The sequence below is a fragment of the Pungitius pungitius genome, chromosome 4 (assembly GCF_949316345.1).
Source record: "Pungitius pungitius chromosome 4, fPunPun2.1, whole genome shotgun sequence".
NCBI lineage: Eukaryota > Metazoa > Chordata > Actinopteri > Perciformes > Gasterosteidae > Pungitius > Pungitius pungitius.
In genome coordinates this window covers 17,736,155-17,753,750 of record NC_084903.1, presented here as the reverse complement: position 1 = coordinate 17,753,750, position 17,596 = coordinate 17,736,155, and the positions used below count along the sequence as shown (strand labels likewise).

The following is a 17,596-nucleotide window of genomic DNA, read 5'->3' as shown; positions in this document are numbered from 1 at the left end:
TGAACAAGCGGTCAGCTTGTCATGACCTATGCTCGAGAGACTGTCATCGTTTTCTAAATGAAATAAACGGCAACTCCAACCTTCAAGTAAACCACACTCCGTTTGAGCAAATGTTACTCTGGAGGCTAGATGCAAAACTTCCGATATCCACAACAAGTACACAACACATTACAAAGTTCCATAAATTGTATCCATGGTTTGGGGTTTTGCAATCGGAGAAACTTGTAATATCTGTCTCATTGTTCCGACTACTCTTTCAGACAAAGTCGTCCCATTTGAATCCGCAAGAAGAACAACACTCCACAATCCTGCGTGACAGAAGCCAGCCCCGTGTGTTACCTGCTTGGTTGCGCCCGTGGCGTTGGGGCGGCACCGCTAGTCTGGAAGGAGTCCCGGAGCCATGTCCCGACCCGGGACCAGAGCCCGAGGTCGCAAAACCCACCCCGGGGAGGGCGGGGAAGAGCGGCACGAGCCCCAGAACCCTTCCCAGGAGCCTGGGGCCCAGAGAGAGCACGCGCACCTTCACGTCCCTGTAGCAATGATTCACCATGCGCAAGTGGACGTTCACCTTGGTCTTGATGCGGATCAGACACTTCACCATGGCTCCGGTCTACCTCCCCGAAAGACGGACGAGGAGAGTGAAAGACAAGGCCCGGGGAATGTGGCTCACTTGTGCTGCAGTGCACGGCGGCGTGGCCCCTGACGGCAGGAGCTATTTTCAGGCCGGGATAATATTACCAGTGGAAATGCCACAGCGGCGACAAAACACACTGGGGGGGGGGGGGTTGTTTCATCGTTGCAACAGTGGGTCGCGATGTCAGGGGCCTTCCCTGGGTGTTGGTGACAAGAGGGGGGCTGGTTTTACAAAAAGGCCCTCTTTGTTGAAGACACTACAACGTGCGTTTGCTTATTTTTAGTGAGGCTTGTCAACGGAGAGCAAATTCAATCACAATGACAGCATTGGCAAAAGGTTAATAGCCTGTTGGAGAAAGGACGGGTCAGTGCGTGCCCTTTATAAACTGACTTTTCTGTGTCTAAATACTGCTGCGAGTCACTGGCTCCAGAAGCTTGTGTGTGTGGGCGTGTGTGAGTGTGTTAGAAGGAGTACAGCAAGAGATAAAGGGCGAGATGTCACCCCTGAGTGAAGAAGATGAGTGACGGAAAGTCTGCATTGTCTAAACAGGACATCAGTGTATTTAAATAAGGTCAGCGCCTTAAAAAGGACCCCGGATGACATGAGGAGTGTGTGTGTGTGTGTGTGTGTGTGTGTGTGTGTGTGTGTGTGTGTGTGTGTGTGTGTGTGTGTGTGTGTGTGTGTGTGTGTGTGTGTGTGTGTGTGTGTGTGTGTGTGTGTGTGTGTGTGTGTGTGTGTGATCCCAACAGATCAAGTCACATGGACCAACAAAGTGATTCCCCCAAAATATCCTACCCAAAGGGCTTTTCAGTTGCCAGAGGGTTGTGGAGTGGTTCAAGTTATTTGAATAGTAAAACAATTTTTATATTCTTTTAAAGCCACACAGTTGCATGAAACTGCAAGACCTGTACACCAGGAACAGCAATTATTGAAAGAGCATTATATAGAAATAATGAATGAATTATAGTTAGACAAACAGAATGTATGGAGATAGGTGATGTATTGGGTGGATGGTGAAAGGGTTTATGGGAAAAAATTGGGAGAAATAACTGGGTAAAAATGTATAGTTTAATCATGCAATAGCTAATTGTAATGAATAAATAGTTGAAATGTTAATTATTCAACTAGTGCCAAACTTGAATAATATAAAAAATAATTTAAAAAATGTACGTTTAAATTAAATACTTTTTATTTCGTTTATTTCACTAAAATGGAAATGAAAGAATTGTAATATGTATGTAAAATAGCCACTGGACGTGCGACTCGCTGACCAACATCTGCTTCACACTGATGGAGACACAAGTTAGTGGTTTTACTCTACGACGTTATTCTATTCTTTTGATTGTGTGCTTTACCCTCCATGATGGAGATGTGCACAGCTCTCCGCCGGGTCCTCGGCACACTGGTCAAACGAGGGCCGTGCGTGATGGACGGACAACTCCTGCTGGGCACCATGCCATGCCTGGACCAGAAAACACAGCGAATGAATAAACCGTGGCTAGCCCACATTCAGGGCAATATTGTTATATTTTTAGATGTTATATTTTTAAAGATTCTGACCTGTGTATCTCAGGTGGGTCTCTCTTAATTTTGGCACTTTGTTCCATCACCTCTTTTGCGACCTTTCCACTAAAGAAACGTAAAAAAAAAGAAAAAGGAAAACCTTTCATGTGATTTATTAAAAACTTGAGTTTATACACCGACGGACAGTATGTATAACATTTCAAAGGCTGTTCTTAACATATAAATGTTTACCTGCCTAATTGTATGTGTGCTTAATATTCTTACTTAATTATTCACCTGTATCTGAAGCGACTTCCCTTAAAGAAGAGATTACTGCTGGACACAGTGCGGACTTGACTTGACTTCTCCAACCTGTGCGAAAATTGTGATTTACATGATTTATGAAATAATGATAGACATTGTGTCCTTTCTGCACACTTTGTGTTGCAGGTCTTGTGACTCACTTGAAGAAGGCCTGATTCTCGACTCCACACTTCCACAGATGCTTACAGGCCTCAGGTGTAGGTGCAAAGTATGTCAGTATGATCTTCTTATCCTGTAATATGTCCAGCAATACAGTTTATACAACTTTCAATACAACTCAATGTGGTAATCGTCAATACATTCTCATGTTAAAGAGACAAGCACAGCACAGCACTATTTCCCACTGTGTCCCATGCATAAAACAAAGCCACAATCATTTCACTTCCCGAGCTCCACGGGCTAGAAAGGGAAAGGTTTTAATAATTAATACACACGTACCTCTGTCTGATTTGCATATATATGGAATGTCTTTGCTTCAAACTTGAGTTTGGTCACCTCCTCCCTGTGTGTGAAATAGACAGACAGACATGATGCAATACATTTAGTTTAGTGGAGTGGTGTCTGACTGTCCCTGGGTTTATTTACCCTACTCTTTTTGTTGTTTTTACAGTGCGACACCAATGCAGCAGGTTTTCCTTACAACTGACTTTCCTCCCAACAATTTGTTTCAGATGCATTGTTGTTTCAGATGCATTGGTGTTTCAGATGCATTGGTGTTTCAGATGCATTGTTGTTTCAGATGCATTGGTGTTTCAGATGCATTGTTGTTTCAGATGCATTGTTGTTTCAGATGCATTGGTGTTTCAGATGCATTGGTGTTTCAGATGCATTGGTGTTTCAGATGCATTGGTGTTTCAGATGCATTGTTGTTTCAGATGCATTGTTGTTTCAGATGCATTGGTGTTTCAGATGCATTGGTGTTTCAGATGCATTGGTGTTTCAGATGCATTGGTGTTTCAGATGCATTGGTGTTTCAGATGCATTGTTGTTTCAGGTGCATTGTCTGGGAGATGGAGTAGCGTGGAGTAGTGTGGTGCGCTAGGAACCGCAAGGTTGGGGGTTCAAATCCCGGCGTCTCTGTGTGCCACGTCGAAGTGACCCTGAGCAAGACACCCAACCCCCAATTCCTCCCGAGGAAAAATGTAGTGCATGGTTTCATAATGCAATGTAAGTTGCTTTGGATAAAAGCATCAGTTAAATTTAATTATATTATTTTATTTGTGTGTCCCCTGTTATTGTCCCTTTCTATGTTCAGTGTTTCCTGTTGGATTGTGCTAAAAGAAGCTTGTGTGAGTTTTACATCCTGACTTTGTGTTCTCTCACCTGTCTGATCGTCTGGGGACCCTGATTAGGTTCACCTGCCCCTCATGACATTTAGGACTCACAGACAAAAAGTCTGCTTAGATCCTTTTGCTTTTCTATCCGGAGCTTTTACTTTTACTTTCACTACAAAAACCACAAAAAAGTCTGGCTTTGTGAGTATGCACTTGGCCGTTGCATATGTTTTTTATCTAGCATCAAATACAGTTTTAACTGTTCATCTTCACTCACCATTTGAGGAAATGGACCCTCCTGTTTCCTTGCAGCACAGTGAATCCAAAAGGAGTAAAAGCCAGAAAAGCAGGGTTGCCAGACACATCCTGACAGGCACATAAACCCATGTTTTATTTTAGAATCATCATTTTAAATCACAGATCATATTGTAAATGTCCAACATTGATACATTGATACACTTCAAGAAGTGTAGTAGTATAACAATTACATTTTGATAAGTTCATCTCACATTTACTCAAACAAAAACTTTTTTTGCATCACATGGCACATTTAATCCTTAACTAAAACTAATAAAAAGCTCAAACATGTGTTTTTGTAATAACCACCTTGCATGGATGAGGGTCCACTCCGTATGTCTCCAGCATCTGAGCCTTCTGGAGGAAGTTGAGCTCTGACGTTTCGGGACTCTGACCTCTGAGAGAAAATAATAAAATGTCAGTCAATCGGCTTCTGACACAGACAACTATGTACGTTTATTGTGCTTAACATTTATTCAATTTCATCCTTTGAGTCAAGGTTTGTGGCAATTTTTGAATAAATGAGCCATTTCCCCATCGCCCCCTCTCTAGTTTTGGAGTCTATTAGTATCAGGATGATCTTTTCTTAAAATGGCGTCAGGTACAACTTTTTTCTGCGATGACGTTTGAGTTTGGGGAGATGCATCTTGAATGTTTAAATTTCTGTCAAAAAAGATTGAATGAATGGAAGATAGAGGGCAGCGTAGGATCAAACCAGTGCCTGTGTCCGCCTGACTTCTAAATACTGTGTTTGTATGTCTGTATCTGCCTGTGCGTGAGTGCGAAAGATGGTGAAAATGCAAACATTGTACTCACAAATATGGTTGATACATTCAGCCAATAAATCATACGAAGCTTGCACAGTAAACCATGTTATTATATTATTCCAGCTAAGCCCGGTAATGCACGGAGGATGACGAGGTTTCTGTGCGATAGGGTCGCCGTGTACACCCGCTGTGACCTCTGCGACCTCTGCATGCACGAGCACCCTTCCACCTGAGGGCCCGAGGAGGCAAAGCAACGTTAACCGGCCCTGACTGACCGGCACCTCTCATCACTCCCCGGGTACAACACAAGCACTGCGCCTATCGCAGCATGAAAAAAAAACTAGACCCAAAATCCAAAAAGTGGTGAACCTTTTTCCGACATCACCGGTGTGAACACGTAGATCGGCTGAGCCCGACGCCACTCGCACGCCACGTGCTCCTAACGCGCTCGTAACGCTCCGTGGGAGAATGGGTGGGCACTGCGGCATCCCCGCCGCTCCACGTCCTGTGCACTCGCAAATACAAACTCAGCAGCATTATTGGCTGCGTGAGCGCTGGCTACTGGTCACTGCACGCCTGAGGCAGAGCCCCTCCAAGCCGGGGAATCGTAGGGAGCACTCTGCTGTGCGAGAGAGTGTTCTGCACCCGAACGTGAACATTTCGGTGTCTTGGTTTCAGACCTTTAAAACAACACCGTTTCCCAAAAAGAAAAACCACGGACACACACACATACATGTACTGAACAGAAGTGTATATTCAGCACATTCGCACAGGTGTGTACCTATAGCAGTGCATACTTAAACAAATCATTTGCAGCATGTCTCAAAGTCTATGTATCAGTGAGTGTGGAATTGGGCCATGGACCAGTGTCACCTTACATCAGCTCAGCCTTGTGGATGTCAGCAATCCTCCGCTCCAACTTCTCAGAGTGCTTGGGGAAGAACTGGAACTTGGAACTGTAGCCCTGTGGGTGTTTCCCGGGGTCATGGTCGCCAATTTCAGCTGGACGATTAGAAAAAGAAAAGAAAACCTCCGTGTTTGACCATATCTTTTTAATCAACCTATTTGATTTGAAATTCGATTGCATTACCAAACGTCACGGCTGACCCTGTAGATGCAAGTGCCAGACGTACAATTCACAGTAAAAAAAAACACTGAATCAGATCCTCAAGCTCCCTATTAAACACAAAGGAGAGCAGCATGAGGCATCAACCTTTCAAACACGCCCTGCTTGCACACAGTAACTTACATGTTTTGTGTGGCAGAAAGTGAAAACCAACACACACAAACACAGCTGCCAGGTGTTTAATCTACCATCCAGGGCCATATGGGAAATCTAACATCCACGGCGTGTCACAAACAGTCTGATTAATATATATGTCACATGTGCCAGACAAAACACTGTCAGAGGAAATACATTCTTTTCGATTAATAGTTTGATGTGTATAACCACGATTGTGGACGTTCATCCAAGGCTACATTGAAATTAAGGGATTTCCCTTTGCAACAATGTGTGAGATATGGTATTTAACCATATAAAATGAAAAAGTGAGAGGGCCAGTATTAAAAAGATTTGACTCTAATTGTTGTACCTTGCAATACGTAGGCCGCCAGCAGAGCGGCATCGGACGTCTTGCACAGGAGGCGGCCGTGGTACAGATCCCTCTTAACCTGCAGGAAGACGAGATATCTGTGGAGTGGAACACAGAGAAACGGATCTGGGTCATTTATTTAGACGAGCCCGATATCGTCGCCATTCCTCTTCTGGTAAACGCACACGGTGGATATTTACGATTTGAAGGAAAGGTGTCACTTGACGCAACATGGGTGTCAAAGAGGTTGTTAGAAGTGTTTGACTCCGGTAAAAGGTGTGTGGTGTTAAAGTGTGCTTTTATATGTGTTGGCGTACCTGACGCTGAACCTGAAACATGTGTTTTTAGTTGATAGTGTTAAGAAACTAAGAGGCTGTTATATTGAACGGTTGATGCCCTGTTTTCCAGTCTCCTTTAGATGTGATGGCTGTAGGTTATAAAATGCAGCACTTGTCCATAACTCCATTACTCGTGCCCCCCTTTACAATTACCCTGTGCATAGAAAAAGACTAATGAATCAAAGATTGCCAATCCAAAGTTGTCTGAGTCATTAGACACGGGAAATGAATCCAACCTGAATGCAGAACTAGAGGCAGGCTTTTCATTTAGAGAATCAAGTATGATCTACAATATGACTGATGTTTGTACTGAAGTCCAGTGAGAGTACCTCAGTATTTTGATCTTGTCCACAACTCCTGCTTCTCTCCAAGCAACAAAGCAATAAACAGAACAGCGGCACGAAGCATTGCAATGAAACATGCCACAGTATAGTTAGGGTTGATGTTATTGACCACTTTGTGACATCATTAACAGTATAAAGGCAGTTAAAAACATGCGTGTGCTTATCCACCATGTGTTTGTGTGTCTGTGTCTGTGTGTGTGTGTGTGTGTGAGCTTCCAGACAGAACAGAAGGAGGAGGATGGAGGCGCCGTCCCTTGCCGGCGCTCGAGCTCAATCAAGAAGAGCTGGATTGCAAATAGGAGATTTCACTGCTTGGCAACCAGTGGAGGGACGTGATTTTCAGGGATCTGTGCACTCCGCAGCGCTGTGGCTTACTCCTCACAGCCGTTTGTTCAGCTGTCAAGGACGCCACACACTGTAGGCTACAGTCCTGTTGGGGAGCTTTATGACACTGCAGCTTACTGTATAAGAAACAGAGTAAACTCAAATCCTCGTGCACACAGACTCACTGTTGACCTCTGGATATTGTGGTTTTACTTTAGCACCTGCGCCAGTTATTGCACTTAATTAAAAATAAAAATACTGTAGTTCACCAAATTATAGAGACGGTAAACTGAGCAAATGTTTTCAATGAAAATCCATCATAAAATTATTCAATTTCAGTTTTCAATCAAGAATGGTTACACTTCTAAGAAGTATTTTCACTTCTCTCCTAATCGGCTCAACCAGTGCACCTGTTAGTGACACCCACCTCATCAGCTGATTCCATCTCACCTGCCCACTCTGCTGCAGCCATCACTGTTACTTTTATTCATTCATTGTATTCTTAATGCTACTGCACCGAGGTTTGCTCTTTGTCAACCTTTTTACACAGTGGTTCAGAGTCCCAAAATATAATTGTATGGTGGAATTGTCCCTCGTTGAGTTGATGCCAAATGTGTTGTATTTCTATCCCTTTTTCCTCATTATTGTTGTTAGCACCAGTGAGGTCAAACCGGGTGCCAACCGGTAGTTGATTATGAACATCTGCTGTACCAGAGAAACATGTATATATATATATATATAAGTCCAACAACCGTTTTTAACCACCTGCTTGTATTACATGACAAGCGGAAGCGTCACGACATTCATTCATTCTTAAAACCTCTGGGAGACAACGGGAGACATGAGAGGCAAAGGTTACAATTGTATTTCCATCAGTCCCTCAAGCCCCCCCTCCGTCTGCCGCCCATGCATCAATCCTGAAATCTTACCTGGTGATTTCCTCTTTCAGGGCAGCAGGATCAGGCGGGTAAAACTTGACGCGCAAACACATGGTGAATGGAGGCTGGGCTGAGGGGAAAGATAAATATTTAAAATCTTTTATCATGGTTTTTAAGTTTGTTAGTATGTGTGGTGTGGTCATCTTTATTATTTTGGAATTAGCCCATATTTCCTTGAGGGTTCATAGCTAATGAAATACAGCATTTAAATACTTACATTTAATTTGTTTGGCAATTGACTTTGTAAACTCCAACCAATGCTGAAGGGGAGAGAAAGAGAAGTAAAGGCGGATACAGCGTTTCTGAAGTCTGATTGCTCGGCAGCTGAGCATTGTGATTTCTAGATGAATGGCACAGTTGAATAACTCATCTCCTTGCCTTGTATTTACTTAAACAACACAGCCAGTGATGGAATAACAATGCAGTGACTGTGAAACACAATGATGAATGTGATTGAAAATTGCTTTCAAAATGTTCTTTAAATATCTCCCAGCTGAAATGCAAAAACAAAGAACAAAGTGGATGCCATGTTCCAGCCCTGAAATACTCTGCAAATTAACCAAATGTTATGTTAATATCTGTGATTAATATCTATTGCAATCAAAGGTGGTTAACCTTTGCATAATTGACCAGCAGGCCCTACATACCGGTCCTTTATACTTATGTGGAGGAGTAAAAATGCATCATTCGATCTGTAAGTTCAGGTATTTGTACCTAACAATATTAACTAAAGCATCCGTCTCTCACTGTGAGACTTATTTGATATACAGGCTTGCCAAAATAATACAATGCCAATCTGATCCTGAGTAATTCTTCCTTCTCCATTTATGTTAATTATCCCATATTAAATAGCCCGAGTGGAGATGGTGAAAGCTAGTAGATTATGACCATAGATGGTTCCTTATCTGAGTTGGCTTTGCAATGTTTCCTTGGACTTTTTAAGATTTACATTTGTCTCAAATGTTTAATCAGTCTAAAAACCGAGTTTTGCCCATTTAAACACGTAGCCGTATTCAACAACAAAATATGGTTTTACGAGATAAAGGATTTTCTCTGAAAACTTGGATGAACTACTTTTTACGGGGGCGAATTCAAAATGAAATATTTCCAGATATTTCAGATGAAAAAATGTGAAGAGATAAAGAGACATAAAGTAAGAGAGATGGGCAAATAATGTCGAGAAAAGGAATCTGAAATATTTTTTGGTTTATTATTGCGGACCAACGCTTACCCTCTGCTTGTCTGGGTCAACATATCTAATACCAAAGTAATCTTTCTCCAGCAGGTTGAGATGGTGGCAGATGAGGTCAAACAGGTACTGTCCTTTGGCATCGCGCTGAAAGAGAAAGAATATGAGAAAAGTCATATAATGATAATAATAATAATAATAATAATAATGAATCAGCTAATCAATGGTGCCCAATACTATAACTGAAAGTTACCCATGCAAACAGCATCACACATTTAAAGAAACATATCAATAGTGTCTCATTTTTGGAGCCCCTGAAAAAGTCAAAACAGCCACCAGAAAGTGTTTTAATATTTAATTACCCTCAAGGGACATATATGAGGCCTATCAAATATTCATATTGAGGCAGCAGCCACCTGTGAAAGCTTTGAGACATTTCTGCTGCAGAAGAAGTGATAAAATGTGGGGACAAAGGACAGGCTGAAGAGGAGAGGAAACCGGACCCTTCCATGAATACTTTCTGTATATTTTGTATCATTTGAGAACCTGGAGATAAGTTGTTATTTTAAGCCGTATTTGAATTCTTAGTTTAAACATGCGGTTACGTAGAGAAGGAATAGATAAAAACTTCCACACTGTTATCCAACACCGCGATGTTGTCTGAAACGTATATCTCCTACGCACTGGGTAAATCTATGGCCAAGTTCAGCCCCTTTGGTATCTTTATAATGACATACAACAACCCGTATTAAAGCTGATTTTCCCCAAAATTTGACACACGCCAATTACAATTACAATCTAGGCATGTGATGTGTCAGTGATATCAACACAGATTCCTCCAACTGTGCTAAGTAAAACTAAAATCTATCCTTCCTACAGTGGCAAAGGACGCTTTAAAATGTCCTACAGTCCCCTTCAGAGAAGACACTGCGTGCACATTAGTGACACAAAAGTGCAGAGTCAGAAAGCGAGCGTGGAAGAGGACAAGAGAAGAGAAAGACAAAACCAAGTGAGGAGGGGAAGCGGCAGAGAGAGAACACGCCGGGCCGGTCATCAATCCGTCTCAATGCAGCATGCCACAGCACGGAAACCCAAAGGAGAGGACAGGAGAACATTGACAGAGTCCCCCACACGCGCTGAGACATAGCGTTGAAGAAAATGTGAGAATCTCTATGCGTGAGCCTCTTCACACTTCTGTTTGACTCCACGTCACGGGAGTCGGCAGAGCAAAAACCTGTCAGTTGGCATGTGGGTCAAAGAGAAAACGCCGCAGCTTTTAACAGTCCGTCGATGTCCAATCAGTGCTGATGGTGAACGTATTTGATCAAAGCGTTATATAATGTTCAGGCCTCACTAAAACGGACAGAGAAAGCTGTGCCATCGAATGTGCAGTCAAAGAGTGCATTGCAAAATAAAAGCTTCTGAGCGCAGCCGTAGCCTCTTGCACAACTAATGTGGCCACAGCCTCGGCCTCCATCAGTATGGCTGACACCCGGGGTCCCGTATGGCTGCATTTCTGCACCCATTCTCTGGCTGAAATAAATACAGCTGAAAAGACGTAACACTATGAAATGTGTCCTCGTCCATAACGCCGTCTGCAATGATGTCATGCCGCTTTAGCCGTTGGAAACATATAGCTATGCTGGGAAAGAGGAAGCGGTTTGTGAGCAGCGTCCAGGGAGCGCCCGCTGGTGGAGACTTGAAATCCAAATACGTTACCGCTGTTTGACAGCGTTGGATTCAGGAAGAACAAAAAGACGATTTTGCAGCTACAATGTCAGCTTTCTCAGCCAATGCAGCATGCAATGAGGAATTTACATTCATTTGTGTCACTCACTGAACTCAGTTTATACTTGTGACTCCGGTTCTAACATTTTCTTTCCTGTTTCACTCTCTCTGTACTTTTAAAGATTTGTGCGAGCAGTTACAGTTGCATCCTTCCGTCGCTGCCTATAAAAAAATATTTTTTGTTTTGTTTGAATGCAGTCTTGTTGAAAACATCCCACACATCAAACTGTATTTGCTTGTTTCAGTACTTCATTGAAAGCTGCAGTATGTCACCCATATTGAATAAAATATTAAGGTCCAAGCTGTGGCTAGAATTACAAGAAATTGTCATATGTAAATTTTCTAATGATAATCATGAGTAGAAGATCTGAAAAGCGAGTAAAGATATTGTGTTACATTGAATCCCCACAACAAAACGTGAAGATCTACTCGCTTAACGGACCTCTGCAGACCCAGGATGCACCAGTTTGACCCTCCACCCCCCCTCAGTGTATGTCACTGTCAACACTTACACCCTGACTCACCAGGACAGGCCTGCTGAAAAAAATAGAAACACACACTTCAATGTGCAGTCGCGCACAAGAAGCCTCCACCCTCTTGCTCTATTATAAATGTCTTTGGTTCACCTGTGAAACCTCATCTTCAAAGCATGAACCTCCCACTCCTTCCTTCTGCTGTGCACCGCAGTGAAACTGCAGCAATACCCCAAAAGAACCTCAGAATCGATCGTGCCGGTTTTTCTTCTGTGTGTGCACCAGTGTGCAAATAGCCTGCCTGAGTCTGTTTCTGCGCGAGGTTTGTGATGATCCACATCCAAGGTCAAAGTTCTGCAGCAACAGCAGAGAAGCGGTGCGATTCATCTCAGTCCAACGCTCCAGCAAATGAAAATGTCTGAACTCACCAAAAGAGTGTGAGCCCACGCCCTTCTGCAATGGATTCATCTGGCCTCACAACCGATTTGAAATGGTGCAACTTAATAAACAGCTTCTGATTTTGAGTATTGCGCAACAAACACACTGAGTGCAGCGCGGGAAATCCTGTCGTCCCGGGGTAACCCGCCTCCCTCTGCGCTCATGCAGTTTGTAACAATGAGTAATCGAAGCAGACTCTAACTTTGCAGCGTGCTCCTTGTCTCGCTCGACTGAACATCTTTGGAACGAAGCAGCAGTCTCTTTGGCCCGCGGGACGCTGACCAAACACTTCTGATGTACGTGCGGTGTTGCGTTGCATACTGATGAGACACCCTGAACTCCAGCGAGCTGACCAGGGCTCCGGCGGGACACAAAGGCAGGCTCTGAGGCGGAAACATTATTGATCTGTTAAGTTAAGTGTTCGTCAACGTCCTTATGAGATTTAAACTCAGAGCCAGGCTGCAATGCACAGTTAAAGCATTGTTTTATTGCTTTACAGAAGATACGATGCAGATCTTTGATGTGGTTTGTGGTCATGTGATTTCACTGTGAGAATTGATTCCCCTTACAGTTTTCTCTCCCTTGGGTTGTTATTGCTGTGGGGGGAAATAATTAGATCCATGCTATTTTAGGATTAAAACCCTTTTATTGCAAAAACACCAGGAAAAAGGAACGTGATAACCTGCTATTGAGATAAATTGCTAAACAGTGAAAACTTACACAAACGATTCAGCTATTTATTCTACACATTATAGAATACTTTACAACAAACAACATTGTTCAAATCTGTACACTGTAACAACCCAGAAACTGAAATATCTAATCCATCACTGAGTGTCCCGAATAAATCACAACATTTCATGAAAGCAAGTGTGTTCTGTTCGGACTTGAAACAAGAAAAGAGGCCTCCATGTTAAGTGGAAAGCCTGAACTTGGTTAAACCGTGGAAACAGGAGTCATGTCAAGGTGGGATGAGCTCCCCAATGACATCAGGACAGCAGAAAGCATACACAGCTTCCAATGCAAAACATACACACACACGCACACACACACACACACACACACCTCTACCGACTATACCTAGACCAGGTAGCACTTTTTTAGCACTTATGATGGACCTTACTCATTGCATTTGGCTTTTTTGAAGAAATAGTACTTTCTTCATTCTTGTTGTTTGAGGTCTGTACCCTCTTGGTTAAATGCACTTATTGTAAATCGCTTTCAATAAAAGCATCAGCTAAATGAAAATATAATAAGAAGGTGGCAGTAGCAGTATTAAAGGTACTTGCTGCCTGGTAACATCGGCTGTTAGACATGTGCAGGTAGTAACAGATGCTCATATTTATGTGTCTGATATGTTTCATATGTTATACTAATGCTATTGTTGTGCAATGGCCAGCCGGTGATATCAGCCACAGTGACTCATGGGTAAATTAGATTATTGCAAGCCTGTCAGTGGGAGAGAAAAGTATTAAAGAAGTAGAACCCCCCCTAAGTGTTTTATGGAAGCACGCAGAGCGTCTCATCACAGCTATAATAAAAGTGATAAACGGGTGGAAGGAAATGAGCCAGACCGGGGCCAACTGATCTCTGCGGTCCTCAGTGGGGCGGCAGCACGCCGCTCTCTGGCCCTGGACAAGCATTGCGTCAGATTAATTATTGAGAGGGGCTCCATGTCAGCTTGGGAAACACCACATCAATAAATGATGGTGTCATTTTAAACAAGAGGATGGAAATTGCAACAACTGGGTGAATTCCTGAAATGTTTCTGCTTCCGCGGTCGCGTCCATTAACGCTGGTGCTCAGCGGTGTATTGTTTTAGTTTTTTTATTCACATACAGCCATGAGCTCCGAGCGAGCAGGAGATTGGGTTGACGAATGCTTTATGGTGGTCTTAAAACAACGGCCGCTGCTTTGGGGCTCAACAGCAACGTATGCGGTTTGGCACATCTCAGCGCCTCACTGCATGATCTTCAGGCTGATTTTCACCGTTCTCATGGCTGCAGCCTCCAAGGCCGCGAGCACCAAAGCTTGTAAATGGCTTACTATAATCTGATGATATGGTAATGTGCAGGCTACTTTCCATACACTGGAGAGCAGGCAGAGACGTGGAAGACTGGAGCTGAAGCTCCTGTCAAGAAAGCAGATGAATGGTGTTCGAGGATTTACAGCTTTCTCTTGACAATTTACTATGAGCAATAAATGTGTTATATTCATCCACAAGGCCACCTGCAGACAAGCAGTCATTATTCAATGATTATATCAGGGCTATTTAGCTATGTTGTGCAGCCATTTTTCTTAATTTAAAGACAATGAACGGAATAGATAACTTGGTGATGAATAGCTGTAGCATGATATGGGAATGTTCATAACCGGCTGGTTCCAATGGGTCTGTCTCGGTGTTTACATAGAAGAGCTGATATAAATGAACAAATAAGCAGAATGTAATGGCAAATTGTCTTCATTAGGTATTTTATTTCCTCTTTTAAATGGTATTTCAGTTTGTATTTCAGGTATTTAAAATCCTCCATGAGTTGTATCATCTTCTAAAAAATCCTTGGTAGTGGTTATTCTCTGAGGATGACTCACACTGCTGCTTTTAGATTATAGATTCACTCCTCTCCACAAAAGTTCCAAAACTGTATGAGATTAGATCTTATTTGGATGCACAGCCTTTACTGTAATTTGGCTGCATGCCGGTGATTCATACGTGCTGAACAGCATTGTGGCACTTTTTCATATTGCTCCTGATATATATTTATTATTTAACCTCAACATGACTCAGGAAACAACTCTGCAAGTGAAATAAGGCTGTGAGAAGCTGTATGTTTTAGGTGCCTGGGCCTTTACGCAGTAATTGCTTTAACATTTTATTTTACTTTCAAGGATGGTGCTTTGACTTTGCTTGAGTGGAACATAAAAGCACAACATTTTAATAAAACATTTCTTTATACTTTGGACTGCAACAGTCCCTTTAGTAGAGTGAACCACAGCCGTGACAATCAAAGCTGTGGACAGCACACATGCAAGAAAATGAAGATTCGTGATAACAAACAAGTTGACCAAATACTTGACCGTAACCATTCAGTCTTCTAGCGGACGAGCACATTGCCTGCATATAGACTCCTCAAAATATCTCTTCAAACACAAGATTATTCAGTGTAAAACACAAAGTTCAATCACATGCCTCTACAAAAAACCTAAAACTCCAGTCAGGAAAGACAACGATCCTCTTAAAAAGACGTTCCCTGTCAGCAGGCTGCCATCTTATTGGCCCTCGGTTTCAGCAACGCTGGTAAATCCTTTCCGGTTTAGACAGCGACTCCCGCTCCCAGGTCCGCCATTTAAGTGATGCCACAGCGGAGGAGAGGCCCAGTGAGTAAGAGTTATAGGGCCGACCGTACTTTGAGTGCTCACCACTTCTTTAACACCATAATTGGTAAGGGAAGGATGAAGGAAAAGCGGCATTGTGCGGAAAATAAATGCAAAAAAAACGCTAAAGGAAGATAAATGGAAAAGGAAAACGATAAAGGAAAGGTGAAGAAATAATAAAGTAAAGGCGACGGCCACGGGACAAAAGGAGACAACATTCACAAGGTGTCTTTTTGTCCTATTTGAGAAGTCTCTTTTTAGAAAAAGGTCAGTGATGTGCACAACAAAAAAAAGAAACCAAAACACTGAGCACTCGTTCTCTCCGTCCTTTGACCTTGCAGCTCCAGGGGCCGAGGTATAACTAATAATAATTTTCCATCTCCATCCCATATTCTACATTTTTTTTGATTGGCCAGAATGCGATCAGACGGCGGACGTCCTCCCTTTATAACACTGGGTGTAAAGCAACGGCGTAACCATGGTTTACACATTGGGGGGGGGGGGGGGGGGGGGTGTCCAAATGAATACCCTTCCCCTTTCCTGTCATTTTTTCGGGTATCGGCAAATGAAAAGGGTTTACAGTTAATGATGAAAGATTCCACATTAGTAGACCAGTGTTGTAGGATCACTGTTAAGTCATTGCACCAGCTGGTGTTGGAGTAGAAGCAGATTCATCCGCCCTTCGTCTTGCTCAATATTGGGGGGGACGCGACCCACGACCCGCCCAAATGGATGCGCGGTTACGCCTATCGTGTAAAGTGTTAATGTTCTTAAAATAAAGGGACACTCTTAATGGGATCCACTAAACTGTGTCAAAAATCTGGAACATTGCTCCTGATCACAGGAGACGTTCTGCAAATAGAAATGTAATTGTCTCCACGCTTTCATTTATTAGTCCGAGGTATTCTGCAGGAAGCCGTACTTTGGACTTGGAGCTTAGTTGAACAACCCCCTACATTTACAAACTAATCCAGCCGGTGGAGCCAGTCGAATGACGTCATACCATACCATATTTTATCATTGTATCAATTGTGTTGCTCAGTGTGCAGATTAATCATCACTGCAAACATTTCTTTCAACCTGCTCCATCTGGCATCCGTACTCCTCTTTTAAACAAGCTTCAAGAGAAAGCTCATTAGAGCGCAGCGTACGAAGGGCTGAAACTCAAATGACAGTCACGTAAACAAAAAATAAACCATCACTCATCTTCAGTTCAGTTATGTTGACAGTCTTGCATGCATAAGGGAGCCTCTGCGCTTTAATTATGAGATGACAAATGTTTACATCTCAACAAATTACAGACACAGCTCCAGGTAAAAGGCTGTGTATATGGTATCATCTATAGTATCAAAGTTGCATCTATCATTCATGTGTTAAAATGGTATGTTTGCTAAGTACAGTCATCGATTGTGGTGCATGCAGAGTTTACTCGTGACTGCTTATGATTCTTCACTTATGGAGTATTTTGCAGTGAAAAAAGGAGCGACTGGGTCACTTTGCTTGCCCTTTACCTATCCTTTCCTTGAGAAACAGTGACATAGATGAAAGACTTTGCAAAGGGAAAACAGCAGAAGGATGAATCAGCAAAATAACAGCAAAACATTGAAAGAGCAAGATCTTCAAGCATAATGCTTATCTCTGAAGGCACAGATGCGTAATGTTGCATTTAGAAAGGTATCATAAAAATATGCTTTTAATTTGGATGAGTATAGACAAACAAAGCTGTTTTAAACAAGTCTAGCACTGTTAGCAGTTCAGGTATGATGTTTACAATGTTCACCCTCTTAGTTTAGAATGTGTGCTCATTACAGATAAGAATCTTTAGAAAATTCTGCAGGGGCCATAGAAAAGGATCATCAAAATTATTGCAATTCTTCCTGACTGTCTGAACTAAATTTCAGCACAGTCCATCCACAAGAAGAGACCAACCTACAGACTGAGGGAGCCCTGCTGCTGCCGTGACTAATAATCTTTTGACTCATTAACTGGACACATTCATCT

General features: G+C 42.7%; 1 protein-coding gene across 1 annotated transcript in view; it reads right to left on the bottom strand.

Moving 5' to 3' along the window:
• LOC119229478 (FERM domain-containing protein 5-like) overlaps window positions 1–17,596 on the bottom strand; it is a 40,917-nt gene that overhangs the window by 820 nt on the left and 22,501 nt on the right. Inside the window, exons 2-13 of the mRNA XM_037489866.2 lie at window positions 9,567–9,671; window positions 8,553–8,595; window positions 8,327–8,405; window positions 6,392–6,489; window positions 5,678–5,801; window positions 4,342–4,429; window positions 4,013–4,101; window positions 2,900–2,963; window positions 2,602–2,693; window positions 2,435–2,509; window positions 2,195–2,263; window positions 1,990–2,096 (exon numbers count right to left, since the gene is read on the bottom strand). Coding sequence (XP_037345763.2) covers window positions 1,990–2,096; window positions 2,195–2,263; window positions 2,435–2,509; window positions 2,602–2,693; window positions 2,900–2,963; window positions 4,013–4,101; window positions 4,342–4,429; window positions 5,678–5,801; window positions 6,392–6,489; window positions 8,327–8,405; window positions 8,553–8,595; window positions 9,567–9,671 — 1,033 coding nt within the window. The remainder of the gene's footprint in view (window positions 1–1,989; window positions 2,097–2,194; window positions 2,264–2,434; window positions 2,510–2,601; window positions 2,694–2,899; window positions 2,964–4,012; window positions 4,102–4,341; window positions 4,430–5,677; window positions 5,802–6,391; window positions 6,490–8,326; window positions 8,406–8,552; window positions 8,596–9,566; window positions 9,672–17,596) is intronic.